This window comes from Siphateles boraxobius, unplaced genomic scaffold (genome assembly GCF_051911475.1).
Source record: "Siphateles boraxobius isolate OS27281-9 unplaced genomic scaffold, OSU_SipBor_1 12, whole genome shotgun sequence".
NCBI lineage: Eukaryota > Metazoa > Chordata > Actinopteri > Cypriniformes > Leuciscidae > Siphateles > Siphateles boraxobius.
In genome coordinates, this window is record NW_027508722.1 from 21,727,862 (window position 1) to 21,747,729 (window position 19,868).

Here is a 19,868-nt window from a genome sequence, read left to right on the forward strand (position 1 = left end):
TTCCAGAAAGACCGAGTAAAAAGACATTCCCAAAACAAATGATCAACAGTTTCAGAGGAGGCTTCACAGAAAGAGCAGGAAGTATCAATATCACTTCTAAATTTCTTTAAAAAGTGTTTAACTGGGTAAAATCTTTGAATAATTTTATAGGATATTTCTTTAACTTTATTTGTTAGAAAGAATTTCTGAGGAAGTGACCAAACATTTGACCATTTAATATCATCAAAAAGGTTATTCCAATAAGAAATGGAGGAAGGAATTGAAGTAACAGGGTCCAAAAATAATGACCTTATTTTATAATTGGATTTATGCATTGAAAAACAAATAGAACCAACCACAGTAGATTCAGGACTAGGGGGATAAACAGAAGTCACTGTAGAACTATTATTGTTCCTAAACAGCATACAGATTCCCAAAGAGATGGCCTTGAAAACTATATTAAATTCTTTACTAGATACTGGGAATTGGTATCCTGAAACAAAATCTGAATAATTAAATAAATTACCTTCACTATCAAATAGCTGGTTTACTAACATCAGTCCGTTATTGAACCAGTTTTCAAGAAATAAAGATTTCCTCTTATGTAGAATATTACAGTTGTTCCAAATTAAAAAATTGTGTGGCGAGAAATTATGCTTGTAAATAAGTCTCCAAGCCATAAGCATCTGCTGATGATAATTGGAAAGTTTGACAGGAAGTTTACTAACTGAATAATTGCACATTAAAAGAAAATGTATACCTCCTAATTGAGAAAAGATATATCTTGGGATTATACTCCAAATAGAAGATTGATTGTGAAGGAAACGTTTAAGCCAATTAATTTTTAAGGTATTGTTAAGAGAATCAAAATCAATTAAATTTAAGCCACCTTTATTATAAGAATTCAAAATAACTGATTTTCTAATATGAGTTTTATTTTTCCAAAGAAATTTGAGCAACATTACATGTTGATTTATCCACAAATAAAGAAATCCCTTCTGCTTTAGTAAGTAGAGTTCTGCCTTTCAAAGATAGATCTCTTAACAACCAAAAGTTAATTTTTTTGTGTGTTTTCTCCACAACTGAACTAAAATTCATCTGACATCTTAGTTTAGTATCTTTTATTATTTTTATTCCTAAATAGGTGACACTTTCTTTGATGGGAATGTCTGCAGGAGGATGGTGGACGGGGCAGGCATGGACAGGTCTGCCTTGCTCACCCAATCAGAATTTAGAAACAGATAGTATTAATCTGTTTTTTACGATTTTTGCATTAATAAAAAGCAATCTGAGGTGGATTCTGAGGTGTTGAAAGGTTTAATGAAGGGCTGTAGAATGCCCCAAACAATCACAAAAATAACACCAGAAATTTGCAGTAGGCCTAGTCTGTTTTTCCTTGAAATTAACGGCGCGGTGCGTCACACGCTTCAATCTGTAATTTCATCTGTAAAAAAAAGGTGTGAATTACTATGGAGGATCAAATCTGTAGAAATTAAAAATGGATAAATAAATAAATAATAAATATGTGAATAAATGTAAAAAAAAGAAGACTATTTATAGTTTTATTTCCTTATGTATAATTTTATATTTTTCCACGTTTATTTTATTTATCTATGCATTTATTTATTTCCACTTTTATTTATTTTCACATTTATGTATATATGTATTTATACATTTATTTATGTCTACATTTATTGCTATGTATGCTAATGAGGGGGGCGTTGCAATCGAGCTCATAGTGGCGGTGCTGGAGCTTTGAGGCCACAGTGACACCTTGTGGTGTGACCAAACAATAGGCAAGATGTTTGTGGCCGGGAGAGTTGAAACAGATAAACGTCGTTTTCTAAGTTAAGGTTACAGATTTTTTTTTTTTTTTTTTGTAATCAACAACTCACATATGTGTTTTCTTAGTATCGTGTGTTATTCGGTACAATACGGTAGTTGTGCTTTTTTTCAATAGTCCCGCATGAGCGGGGCGATTGAAACACAGGGGTGAAAGGGACGGATGAAACATAAGTTTAAACGGCAACTATTCATCTAATGCTTGTTTTTATGAACAATACCTGACAAGTAATTTTTGTACATATTGTTACAAACATATTTTGTAATTTATTTTAAAGGTTCATATTAACCATTTTTGTGATGTAGCCCAATAAACAATAGTCGATAAGCCTATGCGCATTTTGCTTCTCATAGGCTATTTTGACGAAGACAGACAAATCAGTTTACAATTAATTTTCTTACATTTCTTTTTCGAGTCATATTTAGTGTTTGCTAGTTGAATAGCCTGTTATGTAGATAAAATTATGAACACTTGTTTCAGCCGTCCCGACAGCGCCTCCTGCCAGTTTAACCCGTTTTGCACTTCAACTAAAAACTCTTGATGATGCACACTTAAGGGTGTATTGCAGTAGGCCTACTAATACATCATGCCTTATTATCATCACAATGGCACAACAAAGTTGCATTAATTGCTTTATTGATAATTTTCTTTCCAAATTATCACTGGACAGTAATTTTTCTTTTCTCCCCAAATCACCACAACTTGGGGTAGCTCATTGGCGCCATCTTGCGATTGAAACCGATTACTACGACAACAAAGGCGAAAATATCAGACTGATATTTTCGCCTTTGTTGTCGTAGTAATCGGTTTCAATCGCAAGATGGCGCCAATGAGCTACCCCAAGTTGTGGTGATTTGGGGAGAAAAGAAAAATTATTACGACACGCCGTTATGTTGCTATGGGCAACATTCATTCTTCGGAAATATCTGCCCGCACACTGACCAATTAGAATTAAATATAGCAAGGAACCGTGTATATGATATTCAACATGCAGAGATTTTTTTTTTTACATAATCTAAATACTATTGCAAAATCAGCTACACAACTGCAATATCAAACTGGTTGTACTAATATTACTAATAACAGGGTCAAATATTTATAACACTGAATAGTAGAGACAGACCAGGGCAGATGCCAAGCACAAATGTTACATCATTTTGTGTAATTTTCTCGATGACACAACAGAAATTCCATAGAAATCACTTTATTTTCAACTACAGTGTACAGCTTTATTGTCAATTCGGCAAAGTGACAAAACTGGAAGGACAATTTACAAAAATGTATAAAATGCCTACTATTTCCTTTAGCTACAGAGCACTTACACATAGCCTACTATACTACGCATTTTATAAACTTCACTGAAAGTTGAAAAGCACATGACAAAAACTTGGCACAAATCTCACAGATATCAGGTGCAGAATTAAACATTATGGCAAAGTAGTTCCAGCTGAGAATTAATAGTTTTATTGAAATTTTTTTTCTTTTTTTTACTTTTCGATTTTTAAAAAGGAGCACTCGTACTGTCATGCATCCAAGAGACCAAGAAATATTGCAATACAAATTTTAAAAATGTGGTGAACACTAGGACTAAATCCTCAGGGACCTTTTCTTCCAAATGGCCACAGTTTTGATTAAGATTCTCCTTAAGAAGCCATGCGTTCTGTCAAAAGGAACCAAAGGACAGCAGAGATAGTCTTAAACATTTATGCAGGATATATAACATAACAATAAATCCAAAAGTAGAGGCAGTGTCTGTCACCTGTTTCTCCGTTCCCTCGGTTTACTTTATTTTGCACCTGCAATAAAAATACAGTAAATGTCGGTTTCTTTTTAAATGTCATGATTCCAAATAAAACAGAATATTCTCACCTCTGGCTGCCTCTGTGTCAATTCCCACTGGCCTGTGGAGCAGATAAAGAGACAACAAGAGCGACAAGTTCAAAGATCTATTCTGAACAGCAGAGAAATAAATGGAGATTATATAGAAATCTATAATCTCAAAGTTGATCGCAAATGGTTCAATGATCTACTTAAGATTAAAAAAACAGGTTCAAGTCAGCTTGAAAACAAAATGATCAATTCTTGTTTTTAAGAAATATTGCAATATTCAATATAAACACTCACATTATTTCCTGTTTGAGAAGTGGTTTGTGTGAAATTATGGAGGAAAAGACTATTACAATTTGTGTTTCATGCTGACTTTAAAGATTGTGGTCACATTAGCAACATTTCGGTGGCAAAATGGTCCATTGTCAATAGTGAATAGTGTCACACAGAAGTCAGTGTAAAAGCAATTAGCTTTCTGTTGGCCGAACAATGGTAAACATGACATTCAGGTAGAACAAGATTCATTACAGTTTTCTTTGCCCCTTACTTTGACTTTTTCCCTTTGCAACGGCATTTCCGACCTATAGGAATCAAACCAGAAATCAGACCCAAACAAATGGTGGTTTATTATAACATACAAGAGAAATACATTCACATGGTGTCTTAGATGTAGCACATAGCATTTTCCTGTAACATGAGAAATTTCACACAGGTAAACAGCCAGATTACTGTCCTTATAAACAACTCGTATGGTCTGTATATCAGACAGCTCCTCACTAGTAATTTATGTGGGCTGGTGGGGGTTTCAGAGTAAGAGTCAAGGGTTAGACTGGCTGCTTGTCCCTGCACTGAAGTAACTTCATAAGGCATAAGGCATGGTGCGGTGTTGGGTATCGTAGAGAGGTTTAAACTTAGAGGTTATGAAAGACATGCTGGCCTGAAACCAGTCTACCCTCAGTAACCGATATTTGTTTATCCGTGCGTGCGAATACACTTTTTAGACCAACATCGACAAAAATATACAGAAACTGTTCAAAGGTTTCTTTATCTATAACGTATGGATTATCTATTTGATGCCATGCTGTATATAATGTTTTTGTAAGAAACGCAATAAAAATGCTACATTTTCACCAACTCCATGCTCCCCGTGACATTTATTAAAACATAACTCGTTCTCAGCCTAGTACGCAGATAGTTTGGCACTCACTGACAATGAGGAAGATGCCCATCAAGAAGAGTATCACGGCAAAGACCATACCACCGATCCTCAGAGATTCATAATCTGGAAGGAGGATTCAAAACACCATGTACAAATGCACAAATGACGCATTTTTACAGTTTGAAAATATGAATGATACACGAGTTAAATTAGAAACATTCCACACAAGCTTAAAATATATTGTAAATATTGCAAAACAATACACAAGTTAAGATTCATTCAGAAATCAGCCCTTTTGTAGCAGGCGCACACTGAATCTGTTCCTGTTTAGGCCTACAACTACCAATAAGTGTCTACCACTACTTTAGTTTCATATTACAAAATTTAACCAAATATTTAAAAAATATATTCAACAAAATTTCCCCTGAAATAAGCACTAAAAGTGTGAAAAAAGGTCTGCAGATTCCGTTTGGGCCTGCTTACCATTGTTAAGGCAAACACAATACGCACAAACAATCTCCTGAGCATAAAGAAGAAGCTGATGAGTGACTTTTTTTCTGAGACAGTCTGGAACCAATTTTTAAAAACTGCCCTGTAGTGTACTTAGTAGTTTGCTTTCCAAGTAGGGCTCTTCATTGTTCTTTATAATTGTAAATTGGACAGATCATTTATATCCAAGTATGGACAATGAACTGGAAATTCTGGGGTAGATATCAGATTTTGACTGATGTGCTTTACAGAAGCTTAGTCCCGGGCTGAGTAGTTTCCATCTATTTTGGAAAAACAGAAGGGGAAACGCAAATCTCGCTGACTTCCCAGATGTTTCCTGAGCAGGGTGATGCACTTTGGCCTCAAAAGCCCTTGCTAAAACAACAGTACTCATCACAGTATGGGAAACATCAGTAACTCCCATAATAAAAGGACATTGAAATACATTGAAAAACACAAATGCCTCAATAAGTAGGGTACAAGTGGGCTAAAGGCGCACCAGGGTAAAAGGATTTTCCTCTAAACCACTAGGTGACAAAAACTTGATTACGTAGAAGCATGGTATTTGGGGTAAAAGGCACCCATGCTGTCGGAGCTAAAGGCACAATAATTAACATGATAACAAACAAATGGTTAGATTCAGATGGCAAATATCATATATTAGCCTAAGTTTGGTGTCGACCTTTGAGATAATGACCGTATTTTTAATGAAACCATCACATTTAAAGAATATATTAATCATATAATAAAATATCCTTTATTTTTACTACTGTAAATCTATATTAATTATTAATATGAGATCTCATTCAATGCTTTGAGAAACTTTACTTTTTAAAATAATATTATTTCTGTATTTTTAAAATATATTTATATGTTAACATTTTAATGACATTTTATTTCTTGAAAACAAATTTTTTATTTATCAAAATGAACAAGAAAAAAAAAAACTTTGCTAAAGTGATTGTTTGAACAAGAATATTGTTCAAACATTATTTTGTTAACTTATATTTATGTTCATGTATATTTTAAGTTCATGTTAACTTCTTATTTTAGCTTATGTATTTGTATAAATAATGTGTGCCTTTTGCCCCATGCCTTCAATGTTCACTACAAACATATATTTTTTCTGCAATCATACACTATGGGAGTAGTGAAAAGCAATTTTTTTCTTAAGATGTGCCTTTAGCCCCGTTGTACCCTACTAGAATTTTTCCCTATCAGCTTTATGAAGTCAACCAAGAGATTTCCTTAAACCATACAAGTATGTATACTGGCTAAGCAGCTAAAGTCCATCTATACTCACCATAATGAAATGGCTTGTCGTACTCTGGTGGGAGGGGAAAAAAATGAAAATATCTAGAGTCAAAACTCGGTAAAGATGTAAAAAAAAAAAAAAAATCAGATACTGGTAGCATTCAAAGTTTAAAATATTAGGAGAATTTAAGATGATAAATTACAGCATTCTAGTGCCAAAACATTAAAAAAAATTATCTACGTATCTGCAAGCCATTTCTCAAATATCAGAATGCTATAGACAAATTGATACTGTATGGAATTTACTTTAAGAGGATAAAAGCTTTCTGACTGGTGACTCCATAGTTTTTGCACCCATTGTTAACGAAAAGCTTATAGTGTCAAACACACACCGTTTCAAGGCACACAATATATAAACCTGGTCTAGCCTGGCTAAAAACAATGTTAATAAGCCAATAAGACGTTAGGTTAATGTGAAATTTATTGTAGACTTGAAGACACTTACCGTGAACTTCATCCATTTTGGAAGCTGATGGAGAGAATCAGTTTCAATTAAAATCTAATCAAGCAAAAATGTTGTTTATGCCAGTCAAACTATTATGAACAAAACAATTAGATTCTCTTCTTATTCTAAGTGCATTTGGAGGAAAACAAATACATTTAATTAGTGCAACTTAAATTAATATAGAACTTAGTGATTCTAAAACTGCTTAATATAAAACTGGCAGCAAAACATTCCAGTGCACTACAGTGTTAACATTATGGTTGCACACTACATTTCAACAGATGTTTGGACACAGACACACATACAGCCATAAAACAGTCTAAAATATGGCAATATCTTCAAAAAGCATGTCTACAAGCATGGTAGACACAAGAGAAATTCTCACACTGTGACAACCAATCTGAATCACTTCATTTTATTATGCCAGATTAAAAAAAAATATATATATATATAAATATATATATAAAAAAATTAACTATGAGACTTATTAAACAGGAAGGCTATTTTAAGAACTCATCTCTGAAGAAATAATCGGTATATTCTTCAATGAAACAAGACAAAATCTCTCCAAGAGTTAACTAGAGATTAAAACAATAGCCTAATTCTCTAATATGTGACATGTTTATTAAGTTTTTCACAAAGACTTTATTATTAAACAGGCATTTGCCTGAAAAGTTAGGACTATGTCCCCATCAGTGGAGTAATAATAGAGAAACATGTTTTAAAGAGTCTTTTCAGAGGAGCTGCTCACTGTAAACAAAAATGTTGAAGGCATCGCTCCAAATCTCCCATTAAACATTATGAATGGTCTGACTAAGACTTTGGTTATCCATAATGATCTCTCCTTCTCTCTCTCCCTCCATCCCTTTCAAAAACAAATGGACAAAGCATTGATGCAAATACCTTGTGGACAAAAACCATTACACATGCATGATTATGTGTGCAGTATTTACACACACTGGCCAGTCTGACTTAAATCGTGCTAAAATGGAGTATTCAAATGTTGGTTTTGGCAACAACCCATAATAAGTGTCTGAGAATGCAACCATTCGCGCAGAAATCCAAAGGATTAGCCTTATTCACAGTACTGAAACTACTAAAAGTGGACAAATCTCAATAGAAAACATTCCAACAGCAATACTTGAAATGTTGCAAGGTCAATCAATCTTAACAAGTAGCAAAAATGCATATACTCAAGGTTAGGTACAACATGAGCTGCATTGGCACACATTAAAAAAGTCTCAAGCCTTGCAGTGCGAGAGTAATGTCACTTCATGGGCTTTTCAGAAAAACCCTTCAGGGAAAGGTGTAATAAGCAGAAACAAGACACGGTGGAACCGTTTGAGAAACGTGCCAAAAATATGTTAAGCCAAAACTGCACAACCTGCTCTAGTATCAGAAAAACAGTCAAGTGCAACAGCTGCAGTCAAGTTTTATGAAACAAAAATAAACAGAAAAAGCCTCGATACACAACAGAAGCACAGAAAAACTTGAAATTCAACAACCGTTGATCACTCGCATCGCAGTGCGTCACTAACCCTCTGTCTACACACTTACCTGGCATTTCCCTGCCAAAAGCTGATCCTGCACACATACACACATACCGTTAATCTCTCAGGGGAAGTCTGCGCAGGACAATAATACTTTTAATATATTGTTCAGTCTAATTACATTCTTGAATATTTTTGAGGAAGACTTTCTAGTTTATATAAAAACACTGATTTATCAGAGTAAAGTAGAGATGGTGTCTGTAAAAAGCCCATAAAAAATAAAATAAACAGGAGAGCAAATAAAGAAAAAAAGTAACAGCACTCACCCAGAGCTGGAGTGAAGTAGGACAAAAACACTGCAGCAACACAAAGTTCCATCTTGTCTGAAAAAAAAGTGAGTGTGAGACACTGGGCTGTCTTGAATTCCTGCAAAATTTCACACACATGCTTCAGTTCTTGTGGAAAGAAAAAACCTGACTAAAGATGTCTCACTTCCCTCATTTACTTGAAAACAAGTGTAAAATGAAGTTATTTTGACCATTTAACAAATCACTTTAAGCCTGAATTGAAATCCTGGCAGTTGTGGTTGGATTTTTTTGGATGGACGAGTGACAAATGAAAAATGTTTTCTTTTGTATTACGTTTAAACAATAGAATTCCACAGAAAATAATAAATGTGATTAATAAATGGAGCATTTCAGACAGCGTCTAAAAGCTGAAAATGCCCTGCACAAAAAAGATCAGTTCCCAGCATGTTTCTTTCTCCTATTGCCAAGAATGGCAAAAAGGCTCTATTTTTGGAGGACCACCTCAAAACGGTGGTGTAAGGAGCCCAAGGAACATGACTGTAGGGTGTGGCATTTCAGATGATATTTGGTGAGTGGCTGAAGCCTTACAGACATAAGTGTTCGTTTCAGCTGTAACTCCAAAACACACACCAGATAATGCCAATCTCAAAACCCACACTGTCTAATCAGCAATTGATTGCTGAGACTTCAGTGGTCTCTGAACGAATTCATTTGTGTACAGAAAGACCACAGTAAAGTACAGTTATTGCACAGATGCGTCACTAAAACCTTTCTACACAGGATAAATATTGAGGAGGAGGAGTCCCATATACAATTCTGGCACTAAGACAGAAGCCCCCTCCCCCATTTAACCCACATTTGTGGGGGGTTACTGAATTGCTTGGTGGTCGCAGGAAAGCTTTCTCTCCATAAACATTACTAATCCTATAGTAGCCTACAGTAAAACCTCTTAGGAGTACGTGATTTAAAACGTGGTCTGCAAAACAACTCTCAGGGAGCAGTAATGTGATATAGATGGTCACGTGCTCCAGCTGCCGATTTAATCAAGGCTGCATTCTTGTAAATGCTAAACAAAGAAAGAGCAAAAAAAAAAATTTGCATTCGATGCTGCATGTATATAAACGGCACGTGATACAATCACCTGTTTTTGTACAGATCGATTGGAACAACAGATCACACATTTGCAAAGCATTTACAAAGAACCATGTGGTAGTTATGCAAGAAATGTTGCGATAAAAGTAGTAATAGTTTAACAAACTAATTTTTTTAAATGCAAAGCGAGTGAAAGTCTTACCTGCTCGTTACTGCTCAACAAAGAAAAGAAAAATCCGGGTTTGTCGAATCCCTGAGGCAAATTAGAAGAAAACTCTCGACGAAATCTATATATTCGGTAAAATGTCTATAGAATGAGTGAGAAGGTGATTCCAATTTCTATCAAAAGTCTAATATCTTCTCATCAGAGTTTCAAAAAAGTATTTCTTAAACTGGGAGCTGCCCGTACTCTTAGTAGACATGACACGTACGTAAATATTGTGTGATGTTCGAACCCGCGCCTGACTGTGTAGCGGACCTAGACTCCTCCCCGGCTCTCACGGAGCTCATTGCTTCATACCATAAAGACCTCTGCTCTGACCTGGGTTGAGGCAGGCACGGCACCTGATCGACCTTTAAATGATTTTAGGACATATTTAGGGAGCAATCTTCAGAGGGTTGCCTCTCGCAAACATCAGACGTCTGGAAGATGTAGGCTATTAAGGGTGTTTGCACATGTCTCCGGAACGTTGCTTGTCAGTTGGCAATAGACATTTCAGAGCATGTTCTTAAAGTTACCTATAAATATTGCATTATTCAGAGCATGTTCATAAAGTTACCATGAATATTGCATTATTTATTATAAACGATTTATCAAGGCACATTTGTTTTGTTTTTTTAACGTGCCCTCGTAGTATTTAATCAAAACTACTGCCCCGTTTGCAACATCTCTTCTGATTACTTCCTGGCGCGAGGGCCGGACAGCCTGCTGTCACTCAATCACAGCAATATCTAACCAAAATGATCCAATCGATTCCCGATGAACAAAAAGTCTTGCCCTAATTTTTCTTGTTCGAGAAGCCGTTACAAAATATGGAAGAAAAAATGTATTATTTGGAAATTGAATGCATATAAAACTGCTTTAAGTTGGTTTTTCAAATTACACGCTCCGATGTCTTGGAGATGTAGGCTTAGTTCTCATGTGCCATATTTGGCATAGAAAACTAAGTATCTATAGATTTATCTTTTGTCCAATAATGATCCTGACACAAAGTGGTAAACAACCAACTGTTTTACTAAGGTTGCCAAGGTTTTACCTAATTTGAATGCAATTTCTTACTTTAGATGAAAACATGTGTTCTGATTCATGTAATTAACTATTGTGGTAATAAGCTATATAAATGAATAATACGCATATAAAACAAAACATTTAAAAAGCATCAACTGTTTACCCTTTTGTTTTGGGTTTGAGCTTAAAGGATTAGTTCACCTCAAAATGAAAATTTCCTAATAATTTACTCACCCCAATGCAATCCAAGATATCCATGTCTTTCTTTCCTCAGTGGAAGAGAAATTAAGTTTTTTGTGGAAAACATTTCTGGATTTTTCTTCGAATAATGGACTTCAATGGCAACCACTGTTTTGAAGTCCAAATCAATGCAGTTTCAAAGGTCTTTGAAGTGCTTCAACAGACTGTGCACGATCGCAGCTGAGGAAGAGGGTCTTATCTAGCGAAACGATAGGTCATTTTCAAGAAAAGAAAAAAAAAATATTATATATACACTTTTTTTTTTATACATACAGTTGTTCGGATTGAGCTGATCTGCAACGCGCCGGGAACTACATCACGTTGAAAGGTCACTGTCGATGTCGCCGGCGGAAGTACCGCCCTACTGTTTACAAAGCGACAAATACAATTTGAACTCTCCTCCTTCGCACGGTCGCTTTGTAAACAGGGTGGTACTTCCGCCGGCATATATAATATATATGTTTTGAAGTCTGTTTACAAAGCGACCAATACAATTTGAACTGTCCTCCTTCGCACGGTCGCTTTGTAAACAGGGTGGTACTTCCGCCGGCATATATAATATATTATACATGCCGGCGGAAGTACCACCCTGTTTACAAAGCGACCGTGCGAAGGAGGACAGTTCAGATTGTATTGGTCGCTTTGCAAACAGTAGGGCGGTACTTCCCCCGGCGACATCGACAGTGACCTTTCAACGTGATGACGTAGTTCCCGGCGCGTTGCAGATCAGCTCAATCCGAACAACAGTATGTATAAAAAAAAAGTATATATATATATATATATATATATATATATATATATATATATATATATATATATATATAATATTTTTTTTTCTTTTCTTCAAAATGACCTATCGTTTCGCTAGATAAGACCCTCTTCCTCAGCTGCGATCGTGCACAGTCTGTTGAAGCACTTCAAAGACCTATGAAACTTCATTGATTTAGACTTCAAACCAGTGGTTGCCATTGAAGTCCATCAATCGAAGAAAAATCCAGAAATGTTTTCCTCAAAAAACTTAATTTCTCTTCCACTGAGGAAAAAAAGACATGGATATCTTGGTTGGCATTGGGGTGAGTAAATTATTAGGAAATTTTCATTTTGAGGTCAACTAATCCTTTAACCCTCCTATTATCCTTGGGGTCAATTTGACCCCATTCAATGTTTAACGTAACGTAAAATAAATGTTTTTTTGCTTCAGATTTAATGACTTTTCCTAATTTAATGGGGACAACTCTGTAAACATAAAATTAACCTTCTGATATTTTTTCAATGTCCTGTACACATTTTGAAGCATCGGTGTTCCTTTGGGTCAATTTGACCCCAGGCTCTTTTAGCTGTATAAAACATAAGAAATATTAAAATTTCACACACATTTGTTTTGGTTGTTTTATTGAGGTCACTATAACATGTTATAATTGTATAATGTTCATTATAATCTAAGGTAAGGTAAGGTAAGTCCGTAGGAAAACACGACCTGATCGTCAGGTTCCTGAGGGGAGCGAGGAGACTGAATCCTCCTCGCCCTCCTCTTGTTCCCTCTTGGGACCTCTCAGTGGTTCTAAATGCCCTGCAGAGTGCTCCCTTTGAGCCTTTGAAATCAGTGGAGCTTAAGTTCCTGTCAATGAAGACAGCACTACTGGCTGCATTGGCCTCCATCAAGAGGGTAGGGGACCTGCACACATTCTCCATTGAAGAAGCGTGCCTGGAATTCGGGCCGGCTTACTCTCACGTGATCCTGAGACCCCGGCCTGGATATGTGCCCAAGGTTCGTACCATTCCTTTCCGGGACCAGGTGGTGAACCTGCAAGCGATGCCCCTGGAGGAGGCAGACCCAGCCTTGGCACTGCTCTGTCCAGTACGTGCTCTCCGCTCTGTCCAGTACGTGCGTTCCGCCCCTCTGTAGACAGAACGCAGTTTTTCAGGACCTCAGACCAGCTTTTTGTCTGTTTTGGTGGGAAGCTGAAGGGAAAGGCTCTCTCACTGGAAAAGATAGTGGACGCCTTTGCTTTGGCATACCAGCAGCAAGGTCGACCGTGCCCCCTTGGTGTGACTGCCCACTCCCCGGAGTGTGGCGTCCTCTTGGGCTCTAGCGCATGGAGCCTCGCTAACAGACATCTGCAGAGCTGCAGGCTGGGCGACACCTAACACATTCGCCAGATTCTACTATCTCCGAGTGAAGCCAGTGTCCTCTCATGTACTCACTTCAACCAGCTAGTACTGGACCCACTCAGGTGTCTTCGCTTGCTCGCCATTCCACTCCACGGACTGGAAATGTGCGATATTCTCCTCAGGTGAGCTTCCCCGAAAGCCCCGAGTTCCTCCAGCACTCCTGACGTCGGCGCCAGTGTCTATTGCCTGCGTGTCAGCTAGGTGCCTCTCGCGTGCATGGTCCCTCCTCTGAGCGACCCCCACATGTGTATTTCCACTGTAAGCCTCTCTGAGCATGTGTCTTTCCCTTGGCAAGCCACCTTGCCACCCCTGGGGTTGAAATATTCCACCTGCGGCTGGACACCCCAGTGTTCTCCATATGCATCCCTTCGGGTCATATGTGTATTCTCTAAGTCCCCCCCCCCCCCCTGGATATGTGCCCAAGGTTCGTACCATTCCTTTCCGGGACCAGGTGGTGAACCTGCAAGCGCTGCCCCTGGAGGAGGCAGACCCAGCCTTGGCACTGCTCTGTCCAGTACGTGCTCTCCGCTCTGTCCAGTACGTGCGTTCCGCCCCTCTGTAGACAGAACGCAGTGTTTCAGGACCTCAGACCAGCTTTTTGTCTGTTTTGGTGGGAAGCTGAAGGGAAAGGCTCTCTCACTGGAAAAGATAGTGGACGCCTTTGCTTTGGCATACCAGCAGCAAGGTCGACCGTGCCCCCTTGGTGTGACTGCCCACTCCCCGGAGTGTGGCGTCCTCTTGGGCTCTAGCGCATGGAGCCTCGCTAACAGACATCTGCAGAGCTGCAGGCTGGGCGACACCTAACACATTCGCCAGATTCTACTATCTCCGAGTGAAGCCAGTGTCCTCTCATGTACTCACTTCAACCAGCTAGTACTGGACCCACTCAGGTGTCTTCGCTTGCTCGCCATTCCACTCCACGGACTGGAAATGTGCGATATTCTCCTCAGGTGAGCTTCCCCGAAAGCCCTGAGTTCCTCCAGCACTCCTGACGTAGGCGCCAGTGTCTATTGCCTGCGTGTCAGCTAGGTGCCTCTCGCGTGCATGGTCCCTCCTCTGAGCGACCCCCACATGTGTATTTCCACTGTAAGCCTCTCTGAGCATGTGTCTTTCCCTTGGCAAGCCACCTTGCCACCCCTGGGGTTGAAATATTCCACCTGCGGCTGGACACCCCAGTGTTCTCCATATGCATCCCTTCGGGTCATATGTGTATTCTCTCGTCGTCATCTGACGCAACGTCTCCCTTCCCTACTCAGGGAACGAGGGTTACATACGTAACCGAGACGTTTTTCTTTCCAATTGTTATAGATTACCAAAATCTATACTTAGAAATATTATAAAACAAATAAAACACCAAAAATATGTATACTTTTCCAATTTTAGGTCAATCAGTAAGATTTTATGGTGATTTGTAAATTTGTCCATATTCGTGCAATGGGTATTCTGGATGTATAAGGGGTGGGTGGATGTCAACTTAAAAGGTTATTTAAGTAGTCAACAAAGATATAAATTACCTGAGACACAAACCTTTGTAAAAAAAAAATCATATTCTGGAGGTTTACATTACTGGGGTCAAATTGACCCCAGTGGGTAAAAGATGTTATCGGATTTGAGGGTAACAGGGTCACGAGTTTCTTTTTGGGGAGGGGGTTCAAATCTTGTGGTAAAGCCCAAAACTGAATGCAGCCGCAATGGCCATTCCTGGAGAGATCCCACATATTTCAATATCCGCTGGAGTGTGAAGTCAAGAGTCACTATTTTCAGGTCCAAACACACTCAGATCTCAAAAGCAAACAATAAACTGTGTAAATATTGTTACAGACACGCCAGTCTAGAAAGCAGGTTATTGCATACCCGGTTATGTTTAAGGGTAAGTAAGTGGATAACCACAACTTTCGGTTCCAAAAAACGGAGGTAACTTTCAGGGTTGTGCAAAAATGATTGAACATGAGTTCTGGCACCTGTTCCTCATCATCACACTCACTCAGCACCAGAAAAAGAGCACAAACCTCATTGTCTGGCCTTGAATGTGGCAACTGACTCCTTAGCTGGTCTACTCACCTTGTTGGTGAGTCCTGCTTGTAAGTCTTAAATATCTCCTTCGTTGATGCCCTGCATCTCAATCTCTCATGTGAACTCCGTCTTCGTGCATGTATTATTGTGGAAAAGTGTTACCTGTAAACTCACCGTGCAAACTATCCACCAGCTATCACTCTCTTAACTATCTGCCATAACTCACCTGCATTGTCCAATTATTTCACCTGAGCATTAAACTACTGTTTGGGTTCGATAAGCTGACCATGAGTCTGGTTTATCCTGACAAATATACACTCACTACCGGAAAATTATGATTAACCTTTTTCTCCATACCAAAATTTCAGATGGCCCAACAAATATGATTCATTTTTTATGAAGTGTTGTTTTCTGGATGCCCTGAGCTCGGAGACTGTAGTGTACAACGTGAGTTTTTAAAGTAGACATGAAGTTCCCTATTGTGACATAACCAGTGCTGTGTAACTGATTACATGTAATCTGGGTTATGTAATCAGATTCCAATTAATAAAGGCCTTCTGAAGTGAAGCAATGTGTTCATGTAAGAAAAATATCCATATTTAAAACTAAATAAATAAACAAAAAAATTAATTGTTTTAGATTGGTTGTATTCGCAGCCCTTGTGTTTCTCTTTGTGAGACAAAAATAATTTTAATGTAATGATATGTGGGCATCCAACCGCAGAAACATAAAACTGTGCCTGTTGCAGTGATCTCATGTGAGTGACAGGTTGTCCCGCTCTCACGTGAGTGACAGGTTGTCCCGCTCTCACGCTCAAACACATCATTAGAGAAGAGATGTAAATGCAGGTGTGAGTGATAAAAGCCCCAATAGAATTGTGATTAGATTATAAGAGCAAATTAATAAAATAAAAATAGTGAATTTGGGATAAATCATTTACAGTAAATATGACATTTAAAAAAAACATTTGTACATTTGGATTTTATGGTGACTTTAAAAGCTTAGCTTAAATGTGTGAGGTGAATAAATTGTGCTCTTAAACGGCTGTTAAGATCATTTTCTCTATTGAATCGAGTAGAGGCTTGGTCCTGGAAACAGTATCCCTTATGTCACAACTTAACAAGCAGATTCATGTAATCATATTCAGAAGGCAAAAATATAACAAATCATGGATTTTGTGTGCTGGAGGACTAGATCTTGAGGAGTAGGCCTAGTGGTCTGAAGCCTCCCTGGGAGACAAATGACTAATGAGCCTCTCCCAGAACTCCACAAATTCCAGAGATAGCGTTTTTCACAATACCCAGGGGCTTACACAAAATAATGCTTGAAACTTCTCTTTCTGTAGGGAGTATGTTTACTGTGCTTTGCATGTCTCTCCTTTTGACTAAACAAGAGTACAGTGTTCTCCCCATCTTTATATTAACCTATCCCTTTTAAAGCCTCTGCATTTGGTTCATCAAGACTGCTGATGTGGTTTCATTTTAAAAAAAATTTAAAGGGCCAAAGCTCTATTTTTTACATATCCATGATTAGTCTGTTGTTAGATGTTGATGCTCATGGTGGCACCCTTTAACTAGTGTGAGTCTGTGACAGAACTGGGCAGAAAGTAATGAATGTACTTACACTTGTTCAACGCTGAGCTGCAGCAAAACACTCAACAGGATGTCTTCCCTTTTTAAAGACTGGGTACAGCCTAGCAGATGTTACAAGCAGAAATATGTTTGTCTTTCTCCAAATAATCTCTACGCAGCTCCTGCCTAAGTTCACAGTAAACTAAAAAGGATGACCACTAAAAAGATACACTTTTAAAGATTTTAAAACCCTTCTTCTAAAGTTGATTATGTCTGTAGGATATTTTTGTATATTTCACAGTAATATTGTGTGCATTACACTGGCAAATATGACTTAGAGTGCATTGACATCCAGCAGCACGATGCAGCATCACACCAAAGAAAATGTTCAGCTATAGACTTTAAAAAAAAAAAGGTTCCAAAAGAATTTTTCACAGTGATTCCATAGAAGAACCAATTTTGATTCCCTAGAGAACTTTTCAGTGAATGGTTCTTAAAATAAAAAAAAATTCTTAGTGTAAAGAACATTAATAATCTAAAGAATCTTTTACCACTAAAAATAACCTTTTGTGCGAATGGAAGATTCAATGGATGTTAAAGGTTTTTCATGGAACCATTGATGCCAATAAAGAACCTATTATTTTAAGAGTATGCCACTGTATTAACAGATCGATAGTCACAATAAGCATCAGATAGACATTCACAAGGTATTCAGTGAGGTAAAAAAAAAAATTATATATAGATATATTAAAACGGAAGGTAATAAGAGATTTTAAAAAATTAGACCCCAAAATGTTCCCTGTTCCATGCAGAAGAAATCAGTTTTTATTATTCTACCAATATGACTGAAGTATTCATCTTATGACTGGACAGCATTTTAAAAATTAAGTAGGTTACCATTCATCATTGATGTATAAAATATTGTACAGAGACAAGATAGTAATTTATAGAGTTAAACTTACATCCTGCATTGTTTTAGTTTTAGTGCAATGCACTGCACTAAAAGCCTCAGTGAATACACATAATATAGGAGCTTTGAAACTCAGTTGTTTCCCGGATGCAGGAGGAGGTCGGTGTCGACAGCGTTTCGCTCCAGAAATAGGCTGTGATGTCAGATTGTGAAACGAGCAGGTGTGCCCTTGTCAGATGCTGGGTCATTGTTATAACAGCCTTGTTTAAGTGTGCATGTGTTTCATAATGTGTCACAGGTGAGGCTGCAGGGAATGACTTTGTATCTCTTCCCAATAACAAGGTCCACTGGAGTGAGATTGAGGGCAAAATAATAGGAAATCTATTGGCATTTATAATTTACAAAACTGCTTAACTATCACAAAGGGATGAGGGACATATACAACAAACTACTCATACAACAAACTACTCATTTCAACAGACACGGTTAAATTGAAAAATGAAATGAGAAGCAAACGTCATATTTGATCTGTGTTTATCATGAGATATAAATTCTACTCCAGTCACTCTCTGTCCTGCAGCAAGAAAACTGATGAAGTGCAGACTGATGTAATGCTTCAGTTTAAGCAAAAGCAGCAGAGGGACTGGGATACATATGAGCAGTGACCAGAAGCAAGCACTTATGTAACCCAACTCTGAGATGCCGAGCAGATGCATTACCGCTTCATGGATAAATTCCCTAAAAACCTTTTCCGTTTTCCATGCCAGTGAGCAGACGGTGATAAATCTGTATTTACATATACTGTGAACAAATATTATAAAACCCATGGACTTTTCCCACATGAGAACAATGTTTTGCCACTGAAGAACCCATGAATATCAACAAAAAACACCCCCACCAACTTTATCCTCAAGCCCACACAAAGGCATGTTAGTTCACCCTCAAACATTTACAGCAAAAAATATAAATCTTAACTAATTTAAATTTGTAATATTGCTCAGCGTTTCAATGATCACATGGTTTTGGTCTATATAAAATAATTTAATAATGTTTTTTTTTTTTTTTTACAATTACTTGGACACATTTCTCAATACTTGGGTCACTTTTTCAAAACAGCAGTCTGTGAGCTAAACTGTGGATCATTGACCATTGCTAGTTTGACAAAAAAATGCATTCAATGACGACTATTTTCAAATTACATGAATTCTTTTCTCACTCAGACACAAGCACCAACAAAACTACAGGCCAATTTACAGATTTGACATACTCTTTTCAAAATACAAAACTGAATCAACAGTAATTTGCTACATTTCTACAGTAAAGCCATATTGAAATATACTCAGAATACTCCCAAACGATTACATGTAGATGAACATCAACACAGGTGTTAGTCTTTCAATTTCATTATCATCATCATCATCTTAACAAAAGAGGAAATAAGAATAATACTGTAATGTAAACATGGATAATGTAACAAACTGCAGTGAAGAAAGTGTCATTTTTTATTTTTAATAAACGTTACAAAATAAATTGTGTAATGCTACCCTTTTGTTAGTGTTTTTTAGGTCATTGTTTGATGAGTGGCAAAGTGTGTTTGTTGGGTGACAACCTTTGCTATTGTTATGGAGGAATGAGTTGATTTGAGACACAAAATGTTTTGGAAGTTTTAGTGCATTTTGAAAATGAACTGCTGTGCCAAGCTGAAAGTTGGAAAGGAGAACTGTGTAAAGAAATCGGAAGCAGTGACCCAAAATATAAAATTATAAATATTATTATTATTAAATAATC

General features: G+C 37.4%; 1 protein-coding gene across 6 annotated transcripts in view; it reads right to left on the bottom strand.

Annotated features, from left to right (window-relative positions):
* Window positions 1-3,025: 3,025 nt before the first annotated feature.
* fxyd6l (FXYD domain containing ion transport regulator 6 like) overlaps window positions 3,026-19,868 on the bottom strand; it is a 31,918-nt gene continuing 15,075 nt past the window's right edge. Inside the window, exons 1-10 of one of the 6 annotated variants that reach the window (XM_077211829.1) lie at window positions 10,149-10,418; window positions 8,873-8,929; window positions 8,614-8,640; window positions 7,057-7,080; window positions 6,601-6,624; window positions 4,857-4,931; window positions 4,197-4,230; window positions 3,692-3,723; window positions 3,582-3,618; window positions 3,026-3,482 (exon numbers count right to left, since the gene is read on the bottom strand). In XM_077211829.1, the coding sequence (XP_077067944.1) occupies window positions 3,608-3,618; window positions 3,692-3,723; window positions 4,197-4,230; window positions 4,857-4,931; window positions 6,601-6,624; window positions 7,057-7,080; window positions 8,614-8,640; window positions 8,873-8,924 (279 nt within the window). In that variant the 5' untranslated portion in view covers window positions 8,925-8,929; window positions 10,149-10,418 and the 3' untranslated portion in view covers window positions 3,026-3,482; window positions 3,582-3,607. Of the gene's footprint in view, window positions 3,483-3,581; window positions 3,619-3,691; window positions 3,724-4,196; window positions 4,231-4,856; window positions 4,932-6,600; window positions 6,625-7,056; window positions 7,081-8,613; window positions 8,641-8,872; window positions 8,930-10,148; window positions 10,419-19,868 lie in introns of those variants that run through there. The other 5 variants (XM_077211840.1, XM_077211857.1, XM_077211849.1 and 2 more) reach the window with 5 other exon arrangements.